This window comes from Gopherus evgoodei, chromosome 5 (assembly GCF_007399415.2).
Source record: "Gopherus evgoodei ecotype Sinaloan lineage chromosome 5, rGopEvg1_v1.p, whole genome shotgun sequence".
NCBI classification, from domain to species: domain Eukaryota; kingdom Metazoa; phylum Chordata; order Testudines; family Testudinidae; genus Gopherus; species Gopherus evgoodei.
In genome coordinates, this window is record NC_044326.1 from 117,068,026 (window position 1) to 117,089,510 (window position 21,485).

General features: G+C 40.8%; 1 protein-coding gene across 23 annotated transcripts in view; it reads left to right on the forward strand.

Moving 5' to 3' along the window:
* Positions 1–21,485, forward strand: part of ANK2 (ankyrin 2) — a 598,819-nt gene that overhangs the window by 476,921 nt on the left and 100,413 nt on the right. For all 23 annotated transcript variants that reach the window (XM_030564737.1, XM_030564739.1, XM_030564736.1 and 20 more), the window contains 9 exons: positions 1,265–1,363; positions 4,707–4,904; positions 6,922–7,020; positions 7,704–7,802; positions 11,908–12,105; positions 14,175–14,273; positions 14,630–14,728; positions 17,261–17,359; positions 20,251–20,349. In XM_030564737.1, coding sequence (XP_030420597.1) covers positions 1,265–1,363; positions 4,707–4,904; positions 6,922–7,020; positions 7,704–7,802; positions 11,908–12,105; positions 14,175–14,273; positions 14,630–14,728; positions 17,261–17,359; positions 20,251–20,349 — 1,089 coding nt within the window. The remainder of the gene's footprint in view (positions 1–1,264; positions 1,364–4,706; positions 4,905–6,921; positions 7,021–7,703; positions 7,803–11,907; positions 12,106–14,174; positions 14,274–14,629; positions 14,729–17,260; positions 17,360–20,250; positions 20,350–21,485) is intronic.

Genomic DNA, 21,485 nt, shown 5'->3' on the forward strand with positions numbered 1-21,485 from the left:
TTTCTGGGCTTGCTACATGGACTCAGCTCCTAGATGAGAGGAGAGAAAGCCAGTGCTATAGCAATTACAGATTAATTAGACAGAGTGTCAACAGTAAGAGCCTTCAACGGGTATGTATGGTCCATCCATGGTAAAAAGATGAGGCTCTTCTCTTTATACAAGTAGGTGGCAAATCAAATGATACTCTGTCATCAGCAAGAGTTCACGTGTATGTAGGACGAAAAATGCTAGACAGCGATTTATCCTGCTGCGCTGTCATAACAGAGAATACACAACAAGTCTCTCTATTGCTGCACTATGCCAATGCCTGGTATGTCCTAGACTAGCCACATAGAGACTCTCTTGGGATAAATTGCAGTACTCTCCATAAAGAAGATGGAATAGTGCAAGATTAAGCCAACGTCTCCAACAGCAAAGATTATTTGTTAATTTCTAATGTTGCTTCGCAAACATAGGGAAAGCAAAGGAACATCCAGAGCTTTTCATATTCACTTTCATACCCAGCTCTTTAGACTCTAAAACACTTGGACTTCCTGAAATTCATGTATCCATCTCAAATTCTGTGGGCTATAAAAGGACTGAGAGGGTCTAGCTAGCATTCATTGCACACCCAGTGCCAGTGACCACAGTTTTTAGAACACTATCCAGGGCCTTTGCAATGCCCTCTAAAGCTGTCAGCTCCACACAGTGCAAAGGAAGAGACCATCTGGAAAAATGTCCTCTTCCATTTTGAAGCTCAGGTGCTCAGCAATCCCTTGAGAATCCTCGGCTCAATATGTTCTTATCCCCTGGCTATTTTGAAGTACAAGCAGAAGCACCATTATGTAGAAAGCCAGGGAATACCGATGATCAGGAGGGAATAATATGTGGGATGCCATTTAAAATAATTGTTTGGTGAATATTCCCAGGCACCACTGGTGGGTTGTGATTTATTTAACATATTGTAAGACTGAGTGTCAACTCTTGATTCCATTGAAGTCAATGGCAAAACTCCCATTGACGACAATGGGGCTAGAATTTCACCCTGACCCTCAATGATGCAGTTACCATTGTCTGTGGCCACTGAGGTGCCAAGTGAAATACAGCCTGCAGTCCCTTCCCCCACCCCAAAGACGTGTATATACACACACTTCTGAATTTGTTAAGGTCAGACCCTCAGCTGGTGTAAATGAACCTCACTCTATTGACATCATCAGTGTTTACACAAGCTGCAAATTGCTTATTTCTCATGACTTGGGGCTCTAAAATCTCTGCTTTTCTGTAGCGTGGGGAGACTGCCCTACACATGGCGGCACGTGCTGGGCAGGTGGAAGTGGTCCGCTGCCTCTTGAGGAATGGTGCCCTTGTTGATGCCCGAGCCAGGGTAAGTGTTTCATTGCAGCGTCCATACCTTCTGTTTTACTTGTAAGCACAATAAAAACAATGGGTTTTCTAAGGAAGGATGTGTTTTTCTTCAGTAGACAATAAAAAGTCACACGTTGTGTATTTATCTGGTTTTTTTGGGCTTCACTCTAACCAGTTCTTAATACAGTCCTGTAAAATGTAACTTGTATTACTACTTTCTTCTAAATAGAGCAGATCTCACTTAGAATTGGAGTGCCCAGGTTCTAACTCAATAGCAGATTCCAGAGCTGCGTGCGGTAGATTTACAGCCTGCTGCCATGAGGCAGTTCAATTACAGACGGGGTCTTTGGCTATGTCTGCACTGGAGCTGAAGGTGTAATTTCCAGCTCGGGTAGACATACCTGTTCTAACTCTGATCAAGCTAGCGCACGAAAGATAGCAGAATAGCCATGGCAATGTGAGTGGCAGGATGGCCTAGCTGCCCCAAGTACAATCCCATCTGAAACCCCAGGTATGTACTCAGGGCGGCTAGTCTGTCTTGCCACTCTGACTGCAGTGGATACACTTCAATGTTTAGCATTCCTGCTCAATCAGAGTTAGCATGGGTATGTCTGCCAGAGATGTAAATTACACCTCCAGCTCCAGGGCAGACACACCCTACATCATTTCAGGGTGCCTCATGACCTATTTCTGCATCCTTATTGGATTCTGCAGCACCGCATGTTATTTTCAGTTACAGTTTACCTAGTAAAGGGACTACCTGTAACTCCATGTAGCAATATTTGCTTTTGAATAGTAAATGTGCAAGATAATTACTGGAGCTAGCTTATATTATCTGAAGTTGAAAGAAAGAGTAGATTGAAAATATGCTGGTTGTCAATGGAATGATTCTGGCACACTGGGCAGAATTTCTGTATTGTCTGCTGTTTCTTTAGCTCTGTAACCTCACACTGTTCTTTCTCCCCAGCTCCCTTCAGGGCTCAAGTTCTAAAAGACATTTGAACTCTTAAGTTTAAAAGAGTACGATAATATAAATGCTGAAACAAAGCATCAGAGCATTCTGACTAATCTAACAGCTAAACTTCCACCATTGTTAGATATCAAGTGCAATTCTCCCACTGTACACTAAAATCAGTCACGTGGCCCTGATTTGTATACCTGTGATGTGGTTTTAAACATTTAATCCTGATAATGCATTATAAAATATAGATGGAAGCAGTTAACACACAAAAGGCCAAGCTGTCTAAACACTGGCACGTAAAAGAATTATGAGCCAGATGCTCCTTATGTAATCACTTACAAGATTTTGTGACTATTTTTTCATTGACTTTAATGGAAGTTGCATAGGTGTGCAAGATGGGTGCAAAGTGAGTGTAAACCACTTGCAACCAGGATAAGTAAGTGGAGAATTCTGTTTTAGTAGCATTATACACCCAGTTTGCACAGTATAAATGACTATACTGAGAGGAAGAATGGTTCAGTGGTTAGGGCACTGGCCTAAGACTTGGGAGATCTAAGTTCCATTCCCTGCTCTGCCACAGACTTCCTGTGTGATCTTGGGCAAGTTAATTAACCTCTCTGTGCCTCATTCCCCATCTGTAAAATGGGACTAATCGCTCTGCTTTGCCTCACAGGGGTGTTGTAATGATAAATACATTAAAGATTTGTGAGACACTCAGATACTATAAGGATGGGGGCTATATAAGTACTTGATGTAGGTAGAGAGATGTTCAAGGCAGTGGAAAATGTATCTGAATATATGTGATCACGCCTTAAGAACATTGTCTGTGGTTATTGGGGAATTGTGTTCTGTTTCCACGTATTTGGAAAACTGCAAGCAGACAACTACAATACTGTACGTATACTGGTTATTCATTAGCCCTACCAACATTAGTCATGTATTCTTTCACAGACAGGTCTTTCAAAAGAGCTCATCTTAATATTTTGAAAATCTGGCCACTTCATTTAGATGCCAGAATGGGAGCTGATCATTGTAAAAATCTAGCCCTAATTATCAGCACCTAAACACTTAGGAAAATCTGTCCCTCAGTGTTTAAAAGAGCATCTATTTTTAGCCTAGATGTTCTTACAAAAATTAAAATTCCTACCACAGAAACACATCGAAGCAGTTGCTGTGGCCACAATCAACCCAGGTCCCAGGAACATCTTTTTGTCTGATTTCTGTATTCTATGATGCATATTTTTGACAATATTGAAAAATCAACTGTAGTTGGCCATGTGCAATATGCATGGTATATATCAGGTGAAGATATTAAGCCTGGGTTGTACTTTAAATGATGGGGGCAGGGGATTCCTGGGGTTAAGATTCCTACTCTGACATTAATCCCTTCATGCGAAATCAGAAATATCTTTGGATGGTTTAGGGCACTCAAACATTGTGATTTTTTTTGTGTATCATTAGTGCACATTTAACCTCAGTCTATGCAAAATCTATCATTTGGAAATCAAACTGAAAGAATATTATACAATAAAAGCAAAATATAATGTCTCTGAGAGCCAAACTCATACAAATGTGAAACATCTGCTTTTCACTAGGCCAGTTTTGTGCATATTTTTCATGCCAGTAAAAGGCAAATTTTCCATGAAGAATGGAATTTTTCACTATGCATTTGTGAAATAACTCTGGGCTGCAGAAAAATAAAGTCAGGAAACTGAGGTAAAAACAACAGCAAATGTTTCTGAGTCGTTTCATTGGAAACTGTTCGTACAGCATAATCCTCAAATTTGGCACAGCTCCTCTGAAGAATTTGGCTGTTATAGGGAAGGCTTCAGTTACCAGATTGAGGACTTTTTATGTTTCCTCTGCTCACATGTTGGACCCAGATCTGTGGATGGACAGCATGTGAGTGCATCACTGCAGTGCCTCTGGGATTATTAACTACCCAAGGACTTCATTTTATGACAATAAATGATTGAAGAGTCACATGTAGTCAGTTTATATTTAAATATACACCTTGAAAACAGCAAGAACAGGAATAGAGAGTATCTAGAAATTGTTTCCATAGGGCCAGATTCTGAAGCTACTTGTGGAGTAAGGTGCTACCGAACGTGAGTAAGGGTTTCATAAAGTTGCAATACAAAGAAATACAAGTAGGACTATGGTGCAAGTGATCTACATTCATATTTAAAGAAGAAAAGAAAAACAATGTTCCTCCCTACATTTTCCCTCCCTTTGATCTAATAGCACATTGTTTAATCTCCACACTGGTACTGAGCATTCCCCTGTGTCCTTTATTGTTTTATATGTGGTGAATGTGTAGAGTCTTCAACTGGAATCCATTAGGATGTGGTATTCAGGTTGCTTCTACTGGCATTAACTGTTCACCTGATTTGAGTTGTAGGAGGAACAGACTCCACTGCACATTGCCTCTCGGTTGGGTAAAACAGAGATTGTCCAACTGCTGTTACAACACATGGCTCACCCTGACGCTGCAACCACTAACGGGTACACCCCACTGCACATCTCTGCCAGAGAGGGGCAAGTTGATGTAGCATCAGTTCTCTTGGAGGCAGGTGCTGCACACTCTTTGGCCACCAAGGTAAGATGAGATGCATTGTGCTAGTCTCCCAATAGGAGAGATAAGACTGTGATGTGGTTAGCAAGCAGGGAGGCAGCTGTATAGTGAGGGAAACATTTTCACTGAGAAACTGACCTGGTTTTATTATAAACAATAGTCAAACAGATTAAAGCAATATACATGGAATTCATCAGATTTTGACACATATTTGTCTTTCTCTGAAGTCTCAGGTTTTGGTTTAAGCTGGAGACAAAATGCTAGACTTGATAAATAACAAATGATCTTAACAAGTTTAGAAAGTACTAGGTTTCTATGACAAAGGAACCTCTCTTGCCTACAAGGTGCCTTCTATGTATCCAAATAAACACCTAAAATCATCATCCCTAGCATTCTCTAAACAAACAAACCTCCTTAAAGGCTTATTTATTTTAATTATTTAAATTAATGAAAGAACTCTTGTATCTAACAGCTGAAAAGAAATTCTCAAAATATAAACTGCATAATAAATCAGAGTATTCTATAACCAGATTGACATTCAGCATCTTATTAAATTACTAAGGTATTGTACCACATGTCATGGCATAGTTGATTATTTCAAAGATTGTCCTAAAAATATTCTACAGTACTAGATTTGTTTGCCTGCCTATTAAAGTGTTAACAGGTAGATTCTTAATAGAAGTAATATAAAGGAAAATGGATATGGGGGATAGAGCGATGAATCAAGAGGTCTTCTCCAAACCCATCATCTGATTATGCAATTGCAAATATGGTGTCAGGTGGAAAGAAGAGCTCCTTATTTTATAGTTGAAGCTTAAACCTTATATCTTCCAGGATTAGAAAATTCTAAACCAATGGTTCTCAAATGAGAAGTCACGGATTACTGGGGGTGCTGGCTGTTTCCAGATGCTAAATCACATTAAAACACAGTTAAAACTGTAGATACTTTCCTAATTTTCCAAATAAGCAATTGCTGTAATTGCTACTGGAATGTTGTGTAATCATAGCTAAGAGGAGAGGTAGTCTGTAAGGCCATCCTTCTTTGTTAACATGTGATCCATGCTACGGAAAACTTTGGGAACTCCTGATCTAAACCCTATGCAGGTAGAGTAACATAACTTGATGGCAACTAGAATAAACACCACACATTGTCAAAATGTCTGGCAAATATGCTATGGTGCTCCCTGGTGATGTTTCCAGGACAACAGTTGCAAATCATCTGCAAATCATCTGTCCTTATCCCTTAACTTTTCTTATCAACCTGATTTTTAAAAAGAAATTACTGGGGAAATAATTTGTTAGACATTTTGTGAAAGGGCTAGTGAATCCATATTAACACTTAATAGAAAAGACGTTTTTAAGAAGACAACTTTTCACCCTTAAATGTATGTGTTTAAAAAAATTAACGTGCTACAGCCTTCCTGTTAGACAATATCTATTTCAGTAGAGCTGCAGAAGCTGTATCCAAATGTATTGGCTATATAGTGTGTCTATATAAATGTGTGTCTTAATATATAGTATCATTCTTCTGCGGAGCTGCTGCAATGGTAACACCAAGTTCAGAGCTGTTCTCATAGGATTTAGTTTCTTGCAGATTGTTTGGCCTATCAGTTGCTTCCAGGCACAAATCAGTGTAGTGGATAAATAATTAAAAACTCTGTCACCATAAAACTAAATAAAAAATTGAGCTACTGAAAAGCTAAGTTTTGGATAAAATTTGAATTGGAGCCTCACTACCCGTACAATGGATATTGCTTGGTAAACTTTTTATGTGGTAAAATGTCATACTGTGGCCATATGGAAGACTGAAAGAGAGGATATTTTCTTGTATGACACACTCATATCAAAATACTTCACACTGATTGGTACCATTACTAGTTGTTAAGTCTTATTAGTTATTAATGAATAAAAATTGCAGGTGGCTTTAATTTGAATCGTAACCTGCTAAAACATTCAAAGGTTAGAAGAAAGAAAAAATGATCGTTAAATGAAAGATCCCAGAGACTTACACTAAAATTTTTGTCTCCTAAAAATTATTCAGAAGGGATTCACACCACTGCATGTGGCAGCCAAGTATGGAAGCTTGGATGTGGCAAAACTACTTTTGCAGCGTCGTGCTTCTCCTGATTCAGCTGGCAAGGTACAGTCCTCCACTACAGGGAATCACTGGGGGATTGAAAAGCAACAAGCAATTATGCTCAGTAATTTGGTGAAAAAATAATGTAAAGGAAAGAAGTTGTATTCACTGTCCAACTTAACTGTATTAAAAATAACAGTCTCTCTAGAATGATTTTTACATACACATGCATATGAGGCTACCTCATAGTGAGTTTAATATTTTACTTTTATTACAGCAGAGCATGTTGGTGCATAATTATAAAGACTGATATGTTACTGTGGATCAAGAAGTGCCCATTCTGTTAAATTATTCAGGTCATAAAAATCACAATTCAGAAATAATGGAGCAAGACCAGAACTATTACTTTTTCCCATGTTGCGAAGGTTGCTCATAATGATGTTTCTCTGACTTGGAGATTTCAGAACTTGGTTTGTGATGAATAATAAATAGTGGCCAAATCAAATTCATCCTCAGTTGCTTGCCCTGTTTTAAGCAAAGTACATCATACTAACTGTTGGCTTACTATCATTTTCAGTTTCAGCAAAGTTTCTAAAATGAAAATAATTCAGACTGAGTTAAATGTCATTTTGTTTATCTATTTATTGGCTAATCAATTAATATATTTGTTTAACATATATTGATTTGCGGTTTAATGGTTGCTTATGCCCAGCTAACAACTTAATTCGATAACACGCCCTTTACAGAATGGTCTCACCCCACTCCATGTAGCTGCTCACTATGACAACCAGAAGGTGGCTCTGCTGTTGCTGGAGAAAGGTGCCTCTCCCCATGCTACTGCCAAGGTGAGATTTTACAGCCATGCACTGGCAATGTTACACTCTTGAGAACCAGGGAAATAATTTTAAAACAACAAACTAACCAGTGAAGGAGCTGAGTCAGCTGAAGGCTGGAGTCACAGTTGCAAACTCCTGACACTAGGGTGACCAGACAGCAAGTGTGAAAAATCAGGACAGAGGGTGAGGGATAATAGGAGCCTATATAAGAAAAAGCCCCCAAAATCGGGACTGTCCCTATAAAATTGGGACATCTGGTCACCCTACCTGAAACCCCAGAAGGTGGAGATAGAGGCCTCTGCTGGTCAGAGGCTACAGTTGCAGCTGACTCATGCTTGTTCTTGAGCCTCTCAGATTAACAGTTAATGGATGAACAGCAGGGAAAAGGGAGAAAGAATGCTTGGAAGTTGCTGCACAAAGAAATCTCATACTTTTTCTTCTCCCTCCTCTGCTGCCTCTTCTTCTTGCCCTTCACAGCCAGACACAGTTTTGAGGGAAAGGAGTTCTCCTCCCCAGAGAAAAGCTGGAGGAGAGATGCCCCTCCTTTTGCTTATAATTGTCCCCATCATTAGAATACTCTTAAAAATATTTTACAGCCTTATAACTACGGTAGTTTTGTATCTATAGTTTTCAGGATTTTTGAAGCTATGCAAGAACTCTGAATAGCACTTCTGAGACTATGCTCAAGCCTATTAATCGTATCTTCTATGCTCATTCTTAAAAATAGAGCTGGTTTTTTTTCAATAGAGACTGTAAGGTTTGTTTTTTAAAGTCACTCTAGAGCCTTTTAGAAACATACTTTCTTTATAGCATAGCCAGTTATAGTCAAACCTTGTTACTGAAACATAAGGACTGCTGATTATCCAATGCATTGATAAATATGAGGAAATTCAGTCCATGCGAACACCAGATCAGGATGTCCTTGTGTGATTGAGTTTCTGAGTAGACTTTCTGGATCACTTGTCTATTGTCCCTAAAAGAGACCCTATTCTGGTCTTACTGAAGCTACCCTGTTGTCTGTTCCAGTTCTTGATCAGACACAAAAAGACTGATTTTCCTCTTGCAGGTATCAGTCAAGAGTAACTCCATTAAAGTCAGTGAAATTACACCAGTGTAAAATCAATGTGTAAGAAAAATCTGGCTGAAGAGTACACAGCCAATTAGAGTGGCAACTCCATCTGAAAGCTAGACTCAGTGTGTCCAATATATTATTGCAGACTCAAAGTAGACCCAATACATCAGGAGTCAGCAACCCCTCAGCAGAAGTGGTGTTCTGAGTCTTCATTTATTCACTCTAATTTAAGGTTTTGTGTGCCAGTAATACATTTTAACGTTTTAGAAGGTCTCTTTCTATAAGTTTGTAATATATAACTAAACTATTGTTGTATGTAAAGTAAAGAAGATTTATTTAAAATTAAATTGAAACGCAGAGCCCCCCCGACTGGTGGCCAGGACCCAGGCAGTGAGTGCACCACTTAAAATCAGCTTTCGTGCCATCTTTGGCATGCGTGCCATCTTTGGCATACATGCCATAGGTTGCGTACCCCTGCCATACAGTATAAATGCTATGGCTTTACCAGGTAAACCCATAACGACATTCCTTGTGACTGAGTAGTAGGAGCTGTGCTAAGCTTGTCTGTCATTCTTTGAATATATTGCATATATGACTGTCCGAGTCCAACTTAATTTTAATGAAAAAGAAGCATGATTTGGAGCTTACTTTAGTACTGCATAATGTTCGAAACCTGTCCTTGAACCTGTGTGTGTAGAGAGTTTTGTCTGTGTGGCAGGATCAGGGCTTGTATCGTTCTCTGATATGTTATGGGAGACTAAAAAAGGAAAACACCCACACAGAACCCTATCTCTGCAAGTTTTCATTGATTTAAAATTTTCTGGATCCTACACTCTGCTCAAACTGTCCTTCAAGAAGTGGCCCTTCTTTTCATTGATGTACAGGAGCCACTGCTTTTGCTGGTGTGGATGGGAATTCAGCAGAAGCATTGCTGCAGTAAGAAATTTTACCAACCCTCCCCCTCCACACAGATACTACAAATGTAACAAGGATTCTGTTTGTCCTAACTCCTTAGTATGTCTTTGGAAATGCAGTAGAGGGAATTAAGTGGAACACCATCCTCTTCTTTCCAAATAAGGCAGTGTGTCAATGCACTGAGACTGTACTTTAGAGTTAATAGCTCCCTGTGACTGTATTCAGCCAATTGCATAACTGACACAACTATCAAAATTGCAGGTGCAAACATACATCCTCTTCTATACTTTTACATCCAAAGAGCTGAGTGCAGTGCAGAGCATGCACGCATCAAGCACCAAAAAGTTGTCACTCATCAGTCAGAAGTAGGGTATTTACTCATTTATGGGGGGAAAAATTGAGTGAAATAGAGCCAGTGACAGGACAATTCTAACGTGTGAAGGCTAGGGCATAGTTAAATTCCAGCTTGGGTGGAAGAGAAGGTGGATGGAGACAAAGCAGTTGCAGAGCAGGTCCTAGTAGGTTCCAAAATATAATTAATCGGTGAGAGTATAAAATAATATTGTTTCCAGGCACCTTATTTTACAGTGTACTGACTTTTCCTAGTTTTTATGAAACTTCTCTTTCTGTTCTCTTTCCACCCACATTCTAGGATTAGATCCTTAGCTGATGTAAATCTGAATAGTTCAGTGTCAATTTGTATTAGCTGGCGATCTGGATCTAAGTTTTATTGACATCTGCTGACTGCAGTATTCTTGTCAACGTCCATATGGGTCAGCCAGTACATGCATGCATTTCCAAATCAGTGCATTTCTGTCTGTATCTGTCTTCCTTGGGACATCTTATTCTTATATGTTCTTCTATATATTACACTACCCAAGATTTCCAAAATGTAGAATTCATTGCAGTCTCTCAGTCTTCATTTATTAACCACCTACCACTTTGGTATGTGAAGGAAAAGATGCACTTTTTTTGCATGATTACAGTGTCACAAAGTGAAAAAAATGTTTTTGGATTTAGAGAACTAAAAGCAAAAATAAACTCATTGTAATATATGCCTTGCAATTAAACATTAGAATGGCTGGAAATGGAATTTCCCTCATGAGAAAATTTTGATTTTTTTTGGAATGACTTTTCAACCAAAATTTCAAACTTTTTCACAGGAGGAAAATTTCTGAAAAATTCCATTTTAGTATAACCAAAACAGTTAACTTTCCAGGCAGCTGCCTCCAAGGGATGCCCAACTTTTCAGGCAGCCAACTCCCTTGGGGAATCAGGTACTACAGGGAGGCAGCTGACCAGGGAAACCCAGGCTCTCAGGAAACCTGGCAGGCAAGCACTCTGTCCTGCTTTCTTGGTTTCTGTTGAAAGTTTCCATGGAATTGACACATCCCGCTGAACCTTTAGATTCTGTCAGTTCAGCATTTTCTGACAGAAAAATGTTCTGTCTGAAAATTTTTGACAAGGTCTACTAAACATAGATTTTAACGTATTGCTTTTCCAATTGCAAACTGCACATTATAAAGTTAAAATGGCACTCATTCCCACCAGATAGCATTGAGGCTAGGAGCCCAGAGGTTTAGAAAAAGGACTAGATATTTATGTGGATTTTAAAAACAGCCACAATACACCAGATAGCATGAGGGTTATATCCTTTTTATGCTAGTTTAGGGCATAAGATAACTACTAAATGGCAGGGTTTAGGAAAAGATTTCCAAATGCATAGGCTATTCCATAATTGTCCACCTTCCTTTGAAGTATCTGGTATTGGCCACTGTTGGAGGCAGGATTCCAATCTAAATGGACAGTTGGTCTCATCTGATACAGGAATCTTATGTAAATAATTCTTAAGATACAGAAATGTCTCAATAGTTGGCTTTTAGTTGTTTTTCTTTTCATCATTCCTTCATATTTCTCTATGCCACCATAATCTGAAAATTGGATATTTTCTATTCCTCCATTATTGTTTCCACTGGAAATGGACTGTAGGATTGTCAAGAATGGGAAAAATAATGCTAGAGGCAGATTGTTCCAGATATTTCTATGAAATGAAATGGTGCACTATTTTCTGTGTGATGGATTTGTGAACATCAGAAAAGGCTATTAACATGTGGAGCCTGGTTTTAGAATGGATACACCCCTCTGCACATTGCTGCCAAGAAGAATCAGATGCAGATAGCTACCACGCTGCTGAGCTACGGAGCTGAGACCAACATTCTGACCAAACAGGGAGTGACCCCGCTGCACCTGGCCTCTCAAGAAGGTCATGCTGACATGGTTACCTTGCTTCTGGACAAAGGATCTAATATCCATGTGGCAACTAAGGTAATGCCCTCTCACCACTGAGGATAAGCTATCACAGGGAGGGCATCCAATAACCTGCAAAGTGCAATACAAGAATAGAGCCAGCTGCTCAGAAATAGAGTCCAAACTACACACCCCTGTACACATGCAAAAGCTCAAGATCTGGGAAGTGTAAGGAAGCAAGGCAGGTGTGTGAACAGCAGCAGTGAGGGTAGCTAGGGCTAGCAGAGAAAGTGACCCTGATCAGAGGCTGTCTTAAAAGCATATCATTAGCAGCTACGTTGGGTAACCTATGGAGGATCTGCAGTGGTGTGCCATGTTCAGTGGAAAATGATGTGCCTGCAAGCTCTGACAGAAAGGTGGGCGTGGAGAAGCAGGCATGCCAAGGGAAGTTGCTGCAGAACCAACCGTAGAGAAACGGTTGTAGTGTTTCCACTGTCCTGCAGTCTTGTAATCTCTGAGCTGTTTCCAACATAATACCAATGCTGTACATCCTGTCTAAAGGATTAAGAAATAATAGAAGGGAGGTTGCAAAAAGCTCTAGGTCAAGAGCCCCCAACGTGGTGCCCGTGGGCACCATGGCACCTGTGTCCTGGCCGGCAGTCGAGCATCCACTGAAAGGCTGCTGAAATTTAGCAGCATTTTGGTGGCAATGCCCAGGGCCGGCTCCAGGCCCCAACATGCTAAGCACGTGCTTGGGGCCGCTTGCCACGGGGAGATCAGCAGGTGGCTCCGGTAGACCTCCCGCAGGCGTCCCTGTGGAGGGTCCGCTGGTCCCGCGGCTCCGGTGGACCTCCCACAGGTGTCCCTGTGGAGGGTCCGTTGGTCCCGCAGCTCCGGTGGAGCATCCGCAGGCACGCCTGCGGGAGGTCCACCGGAGCCACGGGACTGGCGAGTGGCAGAGCGCTCCCCGCGGCGTGCTGCTGTGCTTGGGGCGGCGAAATGGCTAGAGCCGGCCCTGGCGATGCTCTCGATGATGCCACTTGCCGCTGACAAGTGACGTCATCGAGAGGTGTTGCTGCCGATATGCCACAGTAATTTGGCGGCATTTTGGCGGATGCTCGACCACTGCCACGGTCCTTCGTCTGGCGCCTGCCAGACGAAAAGGTTGGAGACCACTGCTCTAGGTCCTGTGAGTCATTGGGTTGATCCAGCCCTATGTGACACATGTCAGAGAACAATAGCTTGAGGGCTGAACTAATGGAGTGCTTGTGGCACTTATCCCAATATATTGTGCCATCCAGCTTCCTTGCTGGGATGGAAGAAACTAGTAATGTTTGGCAAAGAATAATGCAGCTTTACTAGTTGAGAAAATAATAAAATAATCCTAATGAAAACCATTCTGATCCATCAGGTTTTCTATTGGAATGTGTGCCAAATCCTTCCTAGAAGTACCTTGATTCCCTCCCAAAAAACATTACATAAGACTTTCTGTGATGCAGTTTTATCCAGCCAAAAGATGCTGAACAAAATTTACTCTCACAGGCCCTGGTTCTGCAGCCTTTGCTCAGGAGTAAAAGCTGCATGATGAGGCTCTTGATGTGTGAGACTATTGTAACGTGCCATTCTAAGAAATGGGAAGCAAACTGCTTTTCCATTCTCATACTCAATGTGTCTATTTATATAAGCTCTTACCCATTTCCTGTCCATAGGCTATCAATGTACGTTTTTTTAAAGATTTGCTTCGATTCTCTTTTTGGGCCTCAATTCTCTTTTACTGTTTCCTTTATTCTGACTCCCACCTATAATTGTTAAGGCCCATTCCTACCAGCTGAGGAAGGCTACATATGCTTCCCAGAGTTGCAGAAGGGGTCATCCTACCTCATTAGTTGGCACTTTGACGTTATTGTGTAAAGTCCAGGTATGGTAATCACTAGCCAAAAGCACCAATCTATAGTTACAATGACAGTTCGCTGTGATGAGCTGTTCGCTAGTCTTCCATGGATAGAGACCAACTCCCATTTCTGCTTAAAAATCTTTATTTTTGAAATTACAGACAGGATCTTGCTATATTTAAAAATGATACAATTTGCAAGTCCTGTTTCTTTCCTTTTGGTAACATTATACTTCTCTTTCCATTTCATTTGTAGAGTGGATTGACATCCTTGCACCTTGCAGCTCAGGAGGATAAAGTGAACGTAGCTGATATACTGACAAAGCATGGTGCAAACCAAGATGCCCAGACAAAGGTAAACCACATAATGCTACTGCTTCCCAGGTGAACAAGGATGTTATTGTTATAATGTCAAGTATCAGAGGGGTAGCTGTGTTAGTCTGGATTTGTAAAAGCAGCAAAGAGTCCTGTGGCACCTTATAGACTAACAGACGTATTGGAACATGAACTTTCATGGGGGAATAGCCACTTCGTCGGATGCATGTCATGTCACAGAAAGTCATGCATCCGACGAAGTGGGTATTCACCCACGATAGTTCATGCTCCAATACGTCTGTTGGTCTGTAAGATGCCACAGGACTCTTTGCTCTTGTTATAATGGAATGTCCCATTGACTGCAGAGGTTTACTTTTTTGTGTTATTTTATTGTAGCTGGGCTACACTCCTTTAATTGTGGCTTGTCACTATGGAAACATCAAGATGGTGAATTTCCTCCTGAAACAGGGAGCCAACGTCAATGCTAAAACAAAGGTAAAGAATTTGTCATCTTCTGGTTTTTTCCTTCAGTGACCATATGATACTAATTCATACTGCATATGGACAGCTATAGGATTGTTTTCCTAGTAGATCTTTTTACAAATTACGTATGCACACTAGGTGTCAATATCTGCTGATTTGTGGCTGTGGTGGAATGAGTTCCCTCTGTTCTGCTTCAGGGTGCATTATTCACTAAGCTGAAGTTGGGTGCATTAACTCTGTGTGTGCGTGTGTGAGAAGGAAGATCTGTTCTCTTGAGTTTTTCCTTTATTTTATTTGTACTTGTAACATGTATGAGCCTGATTCTGCTCACATTAGTGTAATTCCATTGACTTCAGAGTTACTTCTGAGTTACACCAGAATAAAACCCTCCAAGGTGTGCTATGTGGAGACAACTCTGCCTCTCTCAACCAGTGGTTTCTGGATCTGCCGAATATATGCTTACACTGAGGGATCTGTGACCACAAAGCTATGTTATATCACAGATATCATCACATCACCTGCACCAGAAGAAGGAGAAGGCAGCCCACAAGGGCCCAGCACTTCCTGGCTCCAATTCAAACTGGCTTCCTGTTGGTAGCCTATAGTCTCACCGTTCACCTGGTTTCCTTGGTGTTTTGGTGTCAATGCAAACAGCTAAGCTCCATTGATGGCTCCAACAACACATCTGATGTCCTTGATAACTGATCAGAATCACACAAACTTGTAATTCACTGATCATTCTTGCTGACTCTTTGTCTCCAGCTGCTTACTTGTATGGTCGATCCACTCCTCAAAATGGGACGGCATCATGAAAATGAGCCCAACTAAACAGCGCTAACTCCAATGCACAAAAAAACACAGTGGCAGGGGTAGAGTCAAGACATTTCCAGAGCAGTCATAGCCCAGACTCAGTAGGTTAAAACCATAGGTAAGATTGTTCAAAAAGCTAGTAGGTATAACAAGAAAAAAGCTGAAACCTATAGTAAAAGCAGACAGCTAGAAACTGTGTGCTACCAAGTGGCAGCTGGCAGCAGGTCCAGCTGAACTACTTGGAGGCAATTGAAAGGAATATCGTAATTGCCCCTTAACTGTTAGGTGTCACTCTGTATCTAAATGTGTGTTGAACTCATTGGGTCAGGTTCTGACTTGAGTTTCACTGGTTATTCTAGTTATCTGAAATAATTCTATTAAAGTTAGTTTAGAGTAACACCAGAGTAACTGAAACCAGTATCTGGCTCACTGGCTCTTCAAAAATATCATAAATCTTGGCAGACTAACAGATAACCAGCATTGTGGATTCACTTAGTTTAAAGAGCAAGTCCCTCCTGGCCTGATTTATAGCTGACAAAAGCCGAGCGACATGCTATTGGGGTTCTTTCTATAGAGAGAACCTTCAAGATATTGTGTGCCATGTCCAGCGGAAAGATAGTGTGTCTGAACTCGATCCCAAGGGACAGCACTGATATTAAAGTAATAGAAATAATGTGCTTGTCAGTATAAAACACCACAACCTACAGTAAACCCCTGCTTTGTATCCTACCTGGTAGATGAATGCGTAGCCTAAATGTTACAAGGGCAACTAGAGTACCAAACACGTTCTCACCCATCTGTCCATATGAAAGACGCATGTCATAGTCATAGTTTAAGGCACACACACAAGTCCAAGAGATCAGTCTGAGTCCCTTAGGCTCTCTTATACATACATATATGGTACAGTGAAATCAAATTACTATTTCTCCCACCCCCAGTTTTATTCTCTGCCTGCTTTCAAAGTCAAGTGCAGATAATTTGTAAATTAACTGCCTGACTAGATTCATACAATTCCCCCTCAGATCAGCTAGCTGAAGTGCAGTCTGACTATGCTTTTGTATTGTAGAACATCATGAATGGATCATTGGAGTAGATAAATATACAGAATTTAAAAATGTTTGTTGGTATGCCAAACATGCAAACATTTTTCACTATATCTGTGGCACAGTTGGGACCTTTTGCAGACCAACAGAAAATGAACTGCACTGACATTCATAATCAGTGAGACTTATAGTCAAACAGCTGCTTCATTTAAAATGGACTCAGTCAGTGCTGTTAGAATTTACATGGCTTTATAAATTAGTCCAAGTATTTTTAAAGGCAGACTCCTTGGGTACCCATTAAAAACAGAGGGCTGGGAGTCAGAAGACCTGGGTCTGTCCCCCTCTCCCCCATTTGCTCTGTGACCTTGGGCATGAGCATTATGTTCTCTATGCTTCATTGTTCCCATCTGTGAAATGGGGACAGTAATGTTTGCTCACCTTTATAAAGACCATTAATATTGTCATATGAAAAATGCTCCGCAAGTCTAATATTATCATGATTTATTATTTCAGTAATCCCTAGAGGGTTTAGAGAAGGTGCTGAGAATTATTGTATGTGTGAGTGAAATGCTGGCATAGATGTGGTTTTAAATAAATTAAATGTCTTGACTAGAGGAAATAAATTGAAATGTATTTTCTAATCACTGTATTTTTCTCTCCTTAAAAATATGGTGGTTACCACTAATAACAGAATGGCTACACCCCTCTGCACCAAGCTGCTCAACAGGGTCACACTCATATCATCAATGTCCTACTCCAGCATGGGGCCAAGCCCAATGCTATCACTGCTGTAAGTCTGGAAACTGTCTGTGTTACTACTGCAATCTATCACCTGCCTGCAGCTTTTCCCCCGATGGCTCTTTCCTGAGTCTGATTGACTCATCTGATTCCTCTCCTCTCTAGCTTTTTGCTTTGGTGAATGTGCTTCTCATACAGCTGGTCATCAGATGTGTGAGTGTGACTTCCTCTCTTCTTTCTAGGCCCTTAAGGTAGCTCTGCTTAGTTGCAAAGATCTTTCCAGATGGAGAGTTAGTTTGAATAGTGATCTGAGCATGGGATTTGGAAACAGTAATTCCTGAATTATAATTCCAGGTTGGCCACTGACTGGTTGTGTCACAGGCACTCTGCATCTCAGTTTCTCCATGTCTAAAACAAGAATAGCAATAAAGATGGTAGTCTTATTATTCCCCCAGTGCCTGGCCAACATGAGGATCTGGGTGAAGGCAAACTGACTGCAACCCTACTATATATAAGATGAAAGGGATACTTACTACCCAGGATGAAGCACTTAGTCCAGACCTAATTTACCCTATCCCTCTATCTATTTGTTTGTCACCTCCTGGATTGAGTTCACTGCTACTCCTGGATTCTGAGAGAGCAGTTATAGCCTGTAGCATAGCTTCTATCCTTTACAGACAGCCAGGGGTCTGCAATTGTTGTAATAGCCATCTATACCACTGACAACTCCACGTGAGCACTGTGTACCCAGAGGTTACAAATAGTTTAAAAAAAAAAAAAAAAAGAGAAAGAAAGAAAGAAAAACAGGCCTCAGCCTAGCTCCTGAGTGGATCAGACTGCCATGAGTGCATAATACCCCTGCTTAAATCTGCACTGGCTTCTCACTCGCTCCTTGGAACAATACTCTGAGTTATCCAAGAATCCATGTCATAGTTTATATCCTACATCGTTAGCTGGGAGGCTTTCGTGGTCAGTTCCTGGGGCTGAACACCCCATCAGGGCTTACTTATTTTAAGAGTATGTTCATTTGATTTCCAATGACCTTGTAGCACTGTCACAGCCTGGGTCCCTCATACCTCAAAGCACAATCACTGCAGAGGTAGCCTGGGCTCTTACTCTGGTGTTACCATCCACACAAAAATATCTCATCCAAGTTAAGTGGCATTTTCAAGTGGGGCTAGCTGGTACAGCTTGTTGAGGGGTCAGATCAGTCTGGGTTAGAGCCCCAGTCCAGCTTTCATTTGGGACTTGCCTTAGTTGCAGTGTTAGCTAGAGGTATATGTAATTCAAGTATTACCCCAGCTTGATTCCTGTCTACACGCACAAATCTCTCACTTGAGGTAAGTGGTGCTTTAAACTTGAGCTAGCTGGACCATCAGGCGATGTAGGTTGAAGCTGAAGTGCTTCTGATGCTTGAGTATATAATGCAGTAAGGCTATTCTGTGCTTCTAATCCAAACACAGTGCAGGCTGAGTGTCATTTTGCAGTGTAGCTGCTCTCAGTCAAGAGAGCCTAACTCAAAAGGAGTTAATTTGAGTGTAAATAGCTGAACTAACCCTGAAGTGAAGCCAAGGCTTTGGGCTGGAAAGCCACCCACTTTGCAGTGGCTAAAACACTCGAGTGCTTATAGTCCTTCCCTGTCTTCCCACAAGTCTCACCATGTGCCCAGAAGGACAGACAAGTTCTCCCATTATTCACTGGGAAAGAATAAAAGAACTGCTCAGCTTACTGCTGTACAAAGAACCATGGGAGATGCCCTCAGAAGTTCTAGTGATACACACAGGTGAATACAGTAGCAATAAGGACACAGGAACTTGGATAGAGCTTTGCAGTGTGGTGGCTCGTACCCTGGGGCTGATCACCCAGGTTAACTCTGCAGTGAAGACATACCCTCAGACATTCTTACCTGATGTAGCTTGTGTCTGATATTTTTTTTCTGCTCCTCCTGACAAAAAGGCACTGATTTTTGGCTACTCATTGTGGATGGATTTACGCTGTGCTGCTGGGCACTTCTGAAATAAATAAATACAGACCAGATTTTGATACTCTCTCATTCCCATTGAGTAGCTCCATTGACTTCAGTGGCACAGCTCCTGATGTAAGATATAACGCTGTCCTCGGGAGCTGAAAAATCTTACTGCGTTACAGGTGAAACCGCGTTATATCGAACTTGATTTGATCCGCTGGAGTGTGCAGCCCTGCCCCTCCCAGAGCACTGCTTTACCGCGTTATATCCAAATTTGTTATATCGGGTTGCGTTGTATCAGGGTGGAGGTGTACTGTTCAGTGTGAATGAGAATATAACAGTCTAGCCCTATATAAATAAATTAATACCTATCCACATCACAAGGGTGTTCTGGGGTTCAACTAGCTAATTAGTTTTTTATTTGAAGATTAAAGGGGCAATTTAAATACTAGTTATTTTTGATGGCTTAGATAGGCATTTAAATGTAAAAGAATTCTCCCCCTGTCCTAAACTCAAACCTTGTTTTGTTTTGTTGCCTGTTACAAACTTTTGCATAAGTTATATATTCCCAGAGAAAGCACTGTACCTGCTGCAGATGTGAACTGTTTCTATGAGACATTGGACCCTAAAACTTTTTAATAGTTTTTAGAATAACTTCCCAAATAACAGAGTTTTTGGAAAACAAAGCAGTCAAGGCACATAACGTGTAGTGAAATTTGACAACTTTAGGGTTAAAGCATGCAGCATGCTTTTTATGATGAATTGCAGGCAGATGTAAGTGTGTTGTGTTACCATGGTAATCAGGACTGTAGTCTTAAAGAAGTTACAAAGACAGATTCAGATGTAATGGTAAAACTCAGTGATTTTCCTAAGCTGTGCCTTGTTTTGGATGGAAATGCTGGCTCATGCAGTGCTGGGAGTGATCTCACTGGTTCAAATCACAGTCCTCCCTCTGATTTCTCTCTCTCTCTCTTCAGAATGGTAACACTGCCTTAGCGATTGCAAGGCGCTTGGGATATATCTCAGTGGTTGATACTCTGAAGGTGGTAACAGAGGAGGTTACCACCACCACAACTGTGAGTACTAGATGTGTTTTAATGCTTCCATTCTCTATTCATAATGCTGTCTCTGCTGTACTGCTTCAGACTCCTTCTGCCTCCCTCTTCTCTTTTTAGTTTAAGTTTTTAAGACCTGCCTTTGCTTGGTTGTTGCAAATGTACTGATGTGCATATAGATGTGCATACAGTACACAGAATTAATATAAATAGCTCTATAAATCTGAGTTTACACAGATGAAATAACAGGTACTCAAACCAGAATATAAGTTTTTAGAGAAGGGCCTGAGCAGCAAATCTAAACTTCCCTGAAGTTTGGGAGTGTTTTTATAGGTTCTGGCCCATTTCTCTATTTTTCTTTTCCATTATTCTAGTTCCTTCTTTTCAGTCTCTCCTTATACTTGTATACTTTTCTCTGTGGCACCTGCTTGTTGCAGAACCACCACAGCAGGCTTCTTAGCAATCAGGCTATGCCAGTCCATGGATGGGTGCCAGACTTAGTGGTGCTCAATTAGCAGCTCTGAAGCACATAAATCCTCATTTTGCTCAAATCACTTCCAAAACAAATGGATCCAGTTTTATCATAGGGTAAAAAATCAGTGCTCACTTCCTCAGCTCTCAAACTGACTGGAATCAGGATTTTGATTCTCAGGGTTCATGAATGATATATGCCAAACGTCCTGAGTTGAGCCATGTTGATGCCTGTGGAGTAGTTTTATTTTTCAAAACTCTGTTTACTCCTTTTAAAAAAAATTAATTTTAGACAGGACAGTGCTAACCAGCCACTTGGTTACATGGTCAGAACAGATGCAAACTGTTGCTTTTAACCAGAAAGACTAGCTATATTCTGATGCCATGACACAAGTGAGGGGAGGAGAAAGAGTCTCTCTCACTGGTCACATATCGCTACAGTCTGCCACTATTTTAGTAACTCAGAAAAGAGGCCCTCAAAAAGCTGTGTATCACTGAACACAGTAATACTACCATTTTTTGCATGAATTTGCCTTATTGTCTTTTACCATGAAAACTTATAAGGACAATGCTTATTTTTTAAAGCGTAAAACATTATAAAAATAGAAAGGCTATAGCATTAGGTTCCCCATAATAATAAATCCAAATATTTGTGAAAAGATGCTACCATATGTTCTTAACCAAGA